Source organism: Salmo trutta, chromosome 32 (genome assembly GCF_901001165.1).
Source record: "Salmo trutta chromosome 32, fSalTru1.1, whole genome shotgun sequence".
NCBI lineage: Eukaryota > Metazoa > Chordata > Actinopteri > Salmoniformes > Salmonidae > Salmo > Salmo trutta.
In genome coordinates, this window is record NC_042988.1 from 35,617,093 (window position 1) to 35,629,204 (window position 12,112).

The 12,112-nt window shown below is 41.2% G+C and overlaps 1 protein-coding gene across 1 annotated transcript; it reads right to left on the reverse strand.

The window, feature by feature from the left end:
- Positions 1-7,107: 7,107 nt before the first annotated feature.
- LOC115171798 (dexamethasone-induced Ras-related protein 1-like) lies at positions 7,108-8,724 on the reverse strand. The gene is made up of 2 exons (XM_029728944.1): positions 8,336-8,724; positions 7,108-8,122 (listed from the first exon to the last, which is right to left on the reverse strand). Exons 1-2 carry the CDS (start codon positions 8,592-8,594, stop codon positions 7,593-7,595), a joined length of 789 nt encoding a protein of 262 aa, XP_029584804.1. The 5' UTR covers positions 8,595-8,724; the 3' UTR covers positions 7,108-7,592.
- Positions 8,725-12,112: the final 3,388 nt, after the last annotated feature.

Sequence of the window (12,112 nt, forward strand, 5' to 3'; positions counted from 1 at the left end):
CGACTGCCCGGAACTGCCAGAGTGGCCCGACTGCCCGGAACTGCCAGAGTGGCCCGACTGCCCGGAACTGCCAGAGTGGCCCGACTGCCCGGAACTGCCAGAGTGGCCCGACTGCCCGGAGCTGCCAGAGTGGCCCGACTGCCCGGAGCTGCCAGAGTGGCCCGACTGCCCGGAGCTGCCAGAGTGGCCCGACTGCCCGGAGCTGCCAGAGTGGCCGACTGCCCGGAGCTGCCAGAGTGGCCAGACTGCCCGGAGCTGCCAGAGTGGCCAGACTGCCCGGAGCTGCCATAGAGGCCAGACTGCCCGGAGCTGCCAGAGTGGCCCTCATGTCCTCCGGCCCAGCCCGAGTGGCCCTCCTGTCCTCCGGCCCAGCCCGAGGGGCCCTCCTGCCCTCCGGCCCAGCCCGAGTGGTCTGTCTGCCAGGGTCAGCCCAAGTGGCCCTTCTGCCCGGCGCAGCTAGCAGCGCCACCAAAGTGGGCGATGCCGAAGGTGGAGCAAGGTCCACGTCCTGCACCTGAGCCACCTCCAGGATAGGTGGGTTGGGGAGGGAGGGTGTAGCACAGTGCCGTCGGTGACGGCAGCCACCCTCCCTTCCCTCCCTTATGTGTTAGGGGTTATTGTTTGTTGGGTTTGTTGGGGTATTGGGGATTTTCTTGTGTTTTTCTTTTTTAGGTGCATCCCGGGATCTGCACCTTGAAGGGGGGGTACTGTCACGTCCTGACCAGCAGAGGGTGTATTGTGTTAGTCTTGGTCAGGATGTGGCAGGTGGTTTGGGTTTGTTTAATGTTGTGTGGGTGATTGGGACTTCCAATTGAAGGCAGGTGTGTTGAGTTGCCTTTGATTGGAAGTCCTATATAGGTGTGTGTGTGTTTTTCTTTGGGGTTGTGGGTGGTTGTTTGTGTGCACTGCGTTGGTTTGAGCCTGCCACACTGTTACCGTTGTAAGTACTGTTTATTGTTTTTTTTTGTTCAAGTGGATGGTTTACATGTTTTCTTTAATAAACATGAGTGTCCACAATCTTGCTGCGCCTTGGTCCTCTTCTCTACATGACAACTTCTGTGACACCTGTAGAATAAATTCAAACTGTTTTTTGTCATACGGAGTAACGATTATGTCATTCTGTATAACTGTTATACCACAATGTCATTTGTTACTCTGTATGACACATGCAGTATTGTTTTTAGGACATAAGCTTTTACGGAATGTAGTGTATGTGTGTACATTTTATTAATAACATATTTATGTATTTTTATGTGTTAAGGTATATTTTGTCTATCACATTGTGAAAAACAAAAGTAATCACAATGTTGGTCAATTTCTTCAACAAATGATCAGGTCTATATAATTATCAAACATACATTAGTAATGGAAAGGAAACACAGAGTCTTTGTTTAAGTATTACATAAGACTCCTTTAGTAATACAATTTGTAGGCAGAAGTTGGTACAAAGTACAGTATAACAGTATATGATAGTTTCTCCCCAAGTTCTGCAAAATGTCCAAGACATCCTGTAACTCATATAGCCTCCCCAATCCCCCTTACGTAACTTTACCTAGCAACAACATTTTAATAAATCTAACCTCCCCCTGACAGCAGGAACCATCTTATCAGCAAGTAAAAACTCAGAAGTGGGTTTGACCGAAACTTGACCTTTCATCACAAGTATAAGGTCATGACAAGGTGAACGAGTGTAAGCATCTTCTGACAGGGATTGGTTTTATCAGGTCTGTGGCAGCCTTGTGTTCTCAGAAAACCAGATAACCAAGGTGGGATCCAGACAGGAAGAGTCTGAATGTAGATGCCTTCTGATAGTGTCTGAAGGTCACAACACTCAAAACAGGTTTTAACACACACAGACCTTATCGTTTATCATAATGTAATTTATTAACCCTTTAAAAGGTATAAGGCCGTGGTTTAACCCTCTTTAACAACATGGTCATTATTATTATTATTAAATTCAAGTCATCAGCACTTAATTATTATCATAATGTTGTATTAATGCTTTATCAGTACAGTTTTGATGTTGAGGGAATATCTGTCCTTATAGATGCCTCTATCCAACAACGATAGGGCTGCACGGTTCAGGGCCTGGAAGAACTCAGATCCTCTAGTTAGGGAAGAGTCACTTTTGAGCAGGAAAGCAAGGTATTATAGTGGTCATGCAGTTAAGTGACAAGGGCAGTTCAGTAACCAGCAAACCTGAAATATGACTAAGGTCAATTAGGTTCACAATCATTTGCAGTATGCTAGATCTTTTATCTTCAATACAACGTATGAGTTTCAGACTAAGCTGTGGGCGGTCACTCAAAGGTTGTTTACAATAGCATATAGGAAATATTTATGTAATGGAAGTCATTTTACTATAGCCTGCACTATTTCTTTTCGGTCACTGGTAAACTATGATACAAAATCCTGTGTGATTTGGTAATCTTAAAAAAAATCTTAAAAAAACTCTTTAAAAACTATTTGGATTTTCAAAGCAGTACCTGTTTGTTGAGATCAAACTATTACTATCTATAAACAGCTGAATGCTAATACTGGTAAATAATAAAATAATGTGAAAATCCATTATCGTTACACCGACGAATGACACTATTCATGGGAGAAATAACATGATTCAAATTGAAAATGCATGCATTTAAATGTCAGTGACTAAAACTTGTTGTAATATATATCCAACACTCTAATGAAGGTAGAAATAACAAAAATTCAAATTTTTAACACAGTTTTATATTTTGCCTATTTTAAAACCTTATTCTTCATTGACCCAATAAATGTATTAGTATTAATAACCAATGTACAGTTGGAAGCTTTACCTTAGTCTTTGCTAGGTAAAGCCCCGCCTTATCTCAGTTCACTGGTCACCATAGCAACACCCACCTGTAGCACGTGCTCCAGCAGGTATATTTCACTGGTCACCCCCAAAGCCTATTCCTCGTCTCGCTGCCTTTCCTTCCAGTTCTCTGCTGCCAATGATTGGAACGAATTGCAAAAATCACTGAAGCTGGAGACTCATATCTCCCTCTCTAACTTTAAGCACCAGCTGTCAGAGCAGCTCACAGATCACTGCACCTGTACATAGCCCATCTGTAAATATCCCGTCCAACTACCTCATCCCCATACTGTTATTTCTTTTTTCTCTCCTTTGCACCCCAGTATCTCTACTTGCACATTCATCTTCTGCACATCTATCACTCCAGTGTTTAATTGCTAAATTGTAATTATTTCACCACAATGGCCTATTTATTGCCTTACCTCCCTTATCGTCTTACAGCTTCTTAAGGATAGGGGGCAGTATTGACAATTTCGGAGGAAATATGTTCCCATATTAAACTGCCTCCTAATCAAACTCAGAAGCTAGGATATGCATATTATTAGTAGATTTGGATAGAAACCACTCTGAAGTTTCTAAAACCATTTGAATGGTGTCTGTGAGTATAACAGAACTCATATGGCAAGCAAAAACCTGAGAGAAATCCTACCAGGAAGTGGAAATCTGGATGCATGGGCTCTCTTCAAGTCGTTTCCTATTTAATACACAGTGACGTAGCAATAACTTCCTACGGCTTCCACTAGATGTCGACAGTCTTTACAAAGTTGTTTGAAGCGTCTACGATGAACAGAGACCAAATGAGAAGGAGGGGAAGTTGTTGAGGAAGGGTATGACATCACTTCTTGGAGCGCGTTCATGAGAGTGGATCCTCCGTTCCAAAACCTTTTTCAAGACGCAGGAACCGTCCGGTTTAAATATTATTGAATCTTCACGTTCTGAAGGCCCTAAAGATTGATGTTTTACAACTTTTGACATGTTTGAACGAACGTAAATGCAGCTTTTTTTTACTTTTCGTAGCGACATCGTCCACACGCTTCCTACACTTGGAGTAGCTTACTCAACGTGCGAACAACAAGGAGTTATTTGGACATAAATTATGGACTTTAATGAACAAAACAACATTTGTTGTGGACCTGTGATTCCTGGAAGTGCCTTCTGATGAAGATCATCAAAGGTAAGGGAATATTTCTAATGCAATGTATGATTTTAGATGACTCCAAGATGGCGGCTATCTGTATAGCCTAGTGTATTTTTCTGAGCTCAGTACTCAGATTATTGCAAAGAGTGCTTTCCTCATGAAGCATTTTTGAAATCTTTCATAGCATTTGCATAAAGGAGATATTCATCTACAATTCTTTGAATGACAGTTTAATTTTGTATCAATGTTTATGACAAGTATTTTTGTAAATTGTGGCGCCGTTTCACCGGCAGTATTTGAGGGAAAATATATTCTGAACGTCATGCGCCGATGTAAAATGCTGTTTTTATATATAAACATGAACTTTATCGAACAAAACATGCATGTATTGTGTAACATGATGTCCTAGGAGTGTCATCTGATGAAGATCGTCAAAGGTTAGTGCTGCATTTAGCTGTGTTTTGGGTATTTGTGATGCATGCTTGTTGCTTGGAAAATGGCTGTGTGGTTATTTTTGTCGATGTACTCTCCTAACATAATCTAATATTTTGATTTCGCTGTAAAGCCTTTTTGAAATCGGACAACGTGGTTCGATTCAGGAGAAGTGTATCTATAAAATGGTGTAAAATAGTCCTATGTTTGAGAAATAGAAATGATTAGATTTGGTTTTGAATATGGCGCTCTGATTTTTTCACTGGCTGTTGATCCCGCTAACGGGATCGGAGGGCAAGAGGATTTATCTTAACTCATTTGCACACACTGCATATAGACTTTTCTATTGTGTTAATGACTGTATGTTTGTTTATTCCATGTGTAACTCTATGTTCTTGTTTGTGTCGCAGTGCTTTGCTTTATCTTGGCCAGGTCGCAGTTGTAAATGAGAACTTGTTCTCAACTGGCCTACCTGGTTAAATAAAGGTGAAATAACAAATAAATAAAAAAACAGTTGGAAGCTCTGACTAACCTCTCATATTAATGTCAAGACTAGCTAGGCAGACTTGATGAAGTGGTATTTTTAGAATAATTCTAACTATTGCGAGTGCTATTGTCGTCATAGATACTGTAGCTTCTGACTGCAGGCTCATTATATGCACTGTGGATGGGGAGGTTTATCAAAGTAATGTCTCAAGAAGAGACTGTCTGGATGTGAGCATGTCACCCAGACATCTCACTTTCACACTGATTTTCTCTTGTGATGCCATCATCCATACAAATGAAATGCTAATTTATTCACAAATTAGTACTGTAGAGAACTATCATCAACTGCTCTTCTCAGTCATCTATTTATAACCCAAGATAAATGGTTCAATATTTTTCTCAGAATCCCTGTACAACTCCAGCTGCACAGAGTCGCATGTACTTGTGGGAGTGTCTTTGTTGGTGGATAAAAGGATGATGTCATATGTCCCAAATGTTCACTTTTCTTTTGTACCTGGCGCTAGTGCCTCTTAGTATGCCCTAGTGAAGTATTTTTTCTACTTGGTGTTAATATCAGGGATATTGACTTGCATAGATTTTTTGACAAAAATGCAACAAAGTTGCCCGGTAAAAAACAAAAACAAATCATGGATTGCTATCTTACCTTGTCCATGGACCGCTTACAGGGTCAGGAAACCCATATGTAATTTTGTAAGGTGGGTGAACTATCCCTTTAAATGTGGGCTTTATGATCAGTTTTTAAATGGCATAACATGGGCATGCACTTAGAAAGTAAAGGAATTTACTGTAATTTACTCTCCTGTATCTTAGCTGAACATTTGCTGTTATTACAGCTAAGTAATGTAGTAATTCCCTAGACCACAATGCATTGCAGTTTACAGTAATGTATTGTAAATTGATAAAAGAAGGACGTCAAAGTATGATTTTACTGTACAAATTACGGGGCAGCCCCCAAAGTGACTCTTTACACTGTATGCAAGAATTATCTGTGTTATCGCGCCATCCCCCATTGCGTCATCTCTTGTGAAGCAGAGGTTCTGTTGTCTTTAGAGCCTGTAGGTCTGACATCTCATTGGAGGTTAACTTTACAGTAATGCTATTGGTCATCTACTTTTGAATCTAATCATGGTGAAATGGTTATGAAAGGTTCTTAGCTTCATTGCCTCATTCTATTGTTTGTTCCTGATCTGCGCTGGTGAGATACCTACACTCTTTCTCTATCTCTCTCCACCCCAGGGAATCTTGGGGCATGACCTTTCAGGCTATGACCACTCTCGCTCTCTGTTCATGCCTAGAATAATGCCTTATCATGCTTGTTAATGCTTTGTAACTGAAGTGTTATGCCTTGTATGGGAATCCATTACTTTTACAAAGTAATTAAATACACTTGTATCCATTCTCAGGCATTTCTTGATTGCCTAACTGAACTGTAGTCTCTTGCATATTGCTAAATCATCTCATGCAGTCAGAAAAACATTTTAATAGGCTTATCATGGGTCGCATGTGAGGTATAAATAATATACATTAATACAAAACATTATGAACACCTGCTCTTTCCATGACGTACACCAGGGGTGGGCAACGTTGATGGGGGTGAGGGACACAAAAAAACTGAACTCATCATGAGGGGCCGCAGTGGTGGCTCCTGGGTCTGTGTACTCACATCCACACACATGGGCTAATTGAGTGACAGCTGATGCACAACCACATTTCAAAATTGCACATTGTGTATTCTATTATTCTGACTCTCAACAGAAAGTTGAGACCTGACTGAACCCCCCTCCAATAAATATCGGGGGGGTTAAAATTGGTCTGAAATAAACTGGCCAGCTGAATCCAGGTAAAGGCTTTGATCCCTTATTAATATCACTTGTTAAATCTACTCCAGTCAGTGTAGATGAAGGGCAGGAAACAGGTTAAAGAAGGATTTTTAAGCCTTGAGACATGGATTGTGTATGTGTGCCACTCAGAGGGTGAATGGGCAAGACAAATTATTTAAGTGCCATTGAAAGGACAGGGTGCAACTCAATATTAGGAAGGTGTTCTTAATGTTCTGTACATTTAGTGTACTTCAAGATGAATGTTAGGTTATAGGCAATACTTTAATAATGTAATTGCACTGAGAAGGCCTGAGAATATCGTTATTTACCATCGATGTTATTATACAAGCACAAAAAAAGGATGACAGACATGGTAATACAGTTGTCAAATGGTTTTATTTTCTCTTTATGTTTTTCTTTGTGAAAAGTAAACGATGACAGAATAATAAATATGCATTTATAGATTTGTTCAGAATGCGTTCAAGTTCATTTCCAGGTAAAAAAAAATATGAAATGCTAAATGTAAACAAGAGCCACCCCATAGGTAAATGCTACATTCTCCATGCAGTAGAGGCAGATTTTACAGCATGTAGTTGATAAGAATAGGCTACCTCACTGTAGGTTCTCTAAAGCTACATCTCTTTTGAGAGTCCTGACTCCACAGGGACATTTCTGACGGACTGACCATGTCATGCACCCTCTCGGCACGTCCTGGCATGGTTTGGGATACACACCCCTTGCTGTCACTGCGCCTAGTGGTGCTGTGTTATGCTGAACTCCGCACACTGGCGAGAAGCCTGGCGGGTATCATACCTATCGTTGTATTTCGTTACAGTTATCCTGCACATTGTCAGTAAATTGCTTAGCTGATGGTGCAACTCTGTTTACTCTGTCCGCCGCCGGTAGCTTTCTCTTTTATGTACCTCAAGTCACTGTGCACGCTTGGTCGGCGCGCAAACGGTGCCACAATCCCGTATACCTCGCCGTCTTTGAATTTCTTATTTCTGAAAGATTTTCTTCTGCTGTTTTGCAGCACTTCGCAAAACTGTAAGGAAACTTTGCGGTGAGAGTCCGGGCTCATCTCGTTGGGCAGTTTAGCCATGGTAAAAAGAGTCTGAAACATCTGGTCGACATTAGTGTTACGTTTTGCAGAGATCTCATAGTAGGCACACTGTTCATCACCAGCCACCAGCTGCTCAATCTCCTCATTCTGAACCTCCCGGTTAAACTCCCGGTCACACTTGTTCCCGCAGATAACGATCGGGACATCCACGTTCTCTTTGGTTTTGTTTTTCAGGCAGGACTTGGTTTCGTAAATTTGACGCTTCAGGCGCTGCACCTCTTGGAAGGAGTCTCTGTTATCCAGACTGAACACCAGGATGAAAACATCACCTGAAAGAGCAAGGGAAGGCACATTAATATCACAGCTCAAAAAGTCCATGATTACATAGGCCTCGGTTAAACGTGTACAATAAAACTGTTGCATATAGCATTATTGCATGCATGATTTAAAAAAATCCCATACATATAATTTCGATGTAGCAATAAAATCCAGTGTTGCTTTCATTCATATGATTTGTTTTGTTAGTTGAGAGTTGAGCTCACCAGTAAGGATAGAGAGTCTCATCATGGCGGGGAAAGGATGGTTTCCAGAGGTGTCCAGAATGTCCAACTGGTAAACATCTCCCCGAATGCTGTATAATTTCCTATGAAAGTCCTCGATGGTCGGCGTGTACTGGTCCTCGACTTTTTTATTCAGAAACCGAGAAATGATGGCCGTCTTGCCAACTTTTGTAGAGCCCAGAATCACCATCCTGTGGCAATTTTTGGCCGGGATGTTAAACTCGTTCTCGGAAGGAGACATGTTCTTTTCCTTTTCTTTGCGCACCGACGTTTGTCTTTGGTGCGAAGGCGAGATGGTGAATGCAACCTCTAATAGTCTAGAGAGATATTGTCAGTTTGTAAGCGCTGCTGCTTTGCTGAATCTGAGGAGAGCGCGAATGGGTATATATAGGCGATGCTGACCACTCCTCCTAGGCGCGTCGTGCGTTACGCATTGGTCTGATGGGAGAAAGTTTGTGGTTATTATTATTCCCTTGTTGTTGCGTCAGTCTGTCCAGTCCGTATGTATGAGCAGACAGTAATTATATATACTGTTTAGAGAAAAATAAAACATTATTTATGTGTAAAACAATATATCGGCCTACCTAAAAACTCATGCATAGAGAATGTTGTTGTTGCTGAGTTAAATTCATACATATGAATATGTTTATTAACATAATAACCATAGTCCAAAGATGTTTTCATAAATATAAATGCAAAATCATAATATAGTCAACCTCCTCTTTTGGTGGGGACTCAAGGGTCCCACAAAACAGCGTAATCCACCATGGCAATAAAAGGTATTTTGCAAACGCAATACCCCTCAAACAGGACAAATACTCAAGATGATAGTGTCGTTATTTTGGTAATGATTATTATTATGATGGCCCGTGGGCATTATTGTGTGCAAAGGTTACTACGAATCACAATAGTTAATTTGCATAGGCATATTTCATGTCAACAACACATTTCACCGTCAACAAGAAATTAACATCTCACAGGGAGCAGCAGGCCATCTCACAGGGGGCAGCAGGTCATCTCACAGGGGGCAGCAGGCCATTTTACAGGGGGAAGTAGTCCTCCCAATCAAATGAGTATGGACTCCTGCTGTGTTCAGATGGAGGCAGCCTAGAGGTATCTAATAGGGTTCATCTAAAGATAGAGCAGGAGGTTGTTGGTGATTCAGAAGACTTTCAGCACTTTACACACCAAACACCTGGTCTCTGTGCCACCTCCTCAACTTGACTGTGACACTGGTCGCTGAATTTAGTGTAGAACATGCATTGCTGTCAATGAAAGATTTATGATTTGTAATTATAGTAAGTCCCTTCATGCACCTCTAAGCAAGGTGCGTGTTATACAATGTTCCCTGTATCCAGCAGGCTTATAAATCACACATGCATTTACTGATTAATGGTATAGTGCACTCTGCCACCCTGTGCCCGGCACTGTGGTTTGGTTGGCAGGATTTATGGCAAGGGGAAGTCCCCCCTTCTTCCTTCCCAAACTGTAGACGAGGTTCCTCTTTTGCTTGTGTGTGTATGTGTCACATTAGTACTTAACCGACCAGGTGAACTGGCCAGGTGTGTGTGACTGTGTGTGTGCGTGTCTGTGTCTGTGTGTGTGTGTGTGTGCGTCTGTCTGTCTGTCTGTCTGTCTGTCTGTCTGTCTGTCTGTCTGTCTGTCTGTCTGTCTGTCTGTCTGTCTGTCTGTCTGTCTGTCTGTCTGTCTGTCTGTCTGTCTGTCTGTCTGTCTGTCTGTCTGTCTGTCTGTCTGTCTGTCTGTCTGTCTGTCTGTCTGTCTGTCTGTCTACAACCCCACAGGAGAGTTTTCATCTGTATTTTTTGTAGCATCGAATGAGCTGTATTCTGCCATAAGCAAGCAAGAAAACGCTCACCCAGAGGAAGCGCTTCTAGTAGCCCGGGAACTTTAATGCAAGGAAATTTAAATCCGTTTAACCTGTTTGGGATAGGGGGCAGTATTTTCACGGCCGGATAAAAAACGTACCCGATTTAATCTGGTTACTACTCCTGCCCAGAAACTAGAATATGCATGTAATTAGTAGGGTAGAAAACACTATAAAGTTTCTAAAACTGTTTGAATGGTGTCTGTGAGTATAACATAACTCATATGGCAGGCCAAACCCTGAGAAGATTCTATACAGGAAGTGCCCTGTCTGACAATTTGATATAAATATGAACTTGATTGAACAAAACATGCATGTATTGTATAACATAATGTCCTAGGAGTGTCATCTGATGAAGATCATCAAAGGTTAGTGCTGCATTTAGCTGTGGTTTTGGTTTTTGTGATATATATGCTAGCTTGAATAATGGGTGTGTGATTATTTCTGGCTGGGTACTCTCCTGACATAATCCAATGTTTGCTTTTGCTGTAAAGCCTTTTTGAAATCGGACAATGTGGTTAGATAAAGGACAGTCTTTTCTTTCAAATGGTGTAAAATAGTCATATGTTTGAGAAATTGAAGTAATAGCATTTTTAAGGTTTTTCGTATTTCGCGCCAGGCGCTACCATTGGATATTGGTGAGGCTTATAACATTTTACATCTGTCATGCCCTGACCTTAGAGATCCTTTTTATTTTCTATTTGGTTAGGTCAGGGTGTGACTAGGGTGGGCAATCTATGTTTTCTATTTCTTTGTTGGCCGGGTATGGTTCCCAATCAGAGGCAGCTGTCTATCGTTGTCTCTGATTGGGGATCATACTTAGGCAGCTTTTTCCCACCTGTAGTTTGTGGAATCTTGTTTTGGTACTGTGCTGTTTAGCCCTACTAAACGTTACTTTTCGTTTGTATTTTTTTTTCGGTGTTCATTTAATAAAGTAAGATGTACGCCAACCACGCTGCACCTTGGTCCACTCATTCAAATAACAATCGTGACAACATCACTTATTACATTTTACAGCACAAAGCATTTTACAGCAATTATTACATTTTACAGCACTCTTTACTTTTTACAGCACTTATTATATTTTACTGCACTCATTACATTTTACAGCACTTATTACGTTTTACAGCACTTATTACATTTTACAGCACGTATTACATTTTACAGCACGTATTACATTTTACAGCATTAATTTCCAAGTCTGCTCTACTAGTATTGACCACTTCTAACTCTAGCATGAGAGGACACATTGAGGCCTTTTGTGATGAAACCCAATCAGGTTCCTCTCACCTCGCTGTGACCTGCTCCAACTCTGGGTTTGTGTAACGTGGGCAGAGTGGACAGGTGCTACGGCCCTGTTCATTGGTCGGTAATTAGACCACTGTGTATCATCTGAAGCAGCTATACAGAGACACGTGCGGCGTGGTTCCTTAGCCAGATGCTGCTATTAGACTATGTGAGGCTGCTGGAACAAATAGATCTGTTCACGGTCTCAGCTAAACCCAAATGAGTAAGCTACTCCTGTCAACCTTAAGTACTGTTAAATCTTTGTGTACCACATTGACCGCTCTGGTAACCTAGGAAAATAATACTGTTTTTCCCATGTCATTTGTTTTGTTTACCAAGTCTGCTTGTAGTTTGTCTGTGCTTTCATCAGTTCTACACTGATTTCAGTTATGGGTTCCAGACACATTATAAGACCCTATTCATTCAAAACAGGTTGTTTTCAGTATAACAACCCTAAAATAATGTACCTCATCTATTGAGATACAGCATCTTGGAATTTATGAAAAGTGAGTTTCTTTGAACGCCTGAATTGAACTGGGAGTGAACCCTGTTTCAAATGATATTATTCATAAAGCTAAGTGTTATTT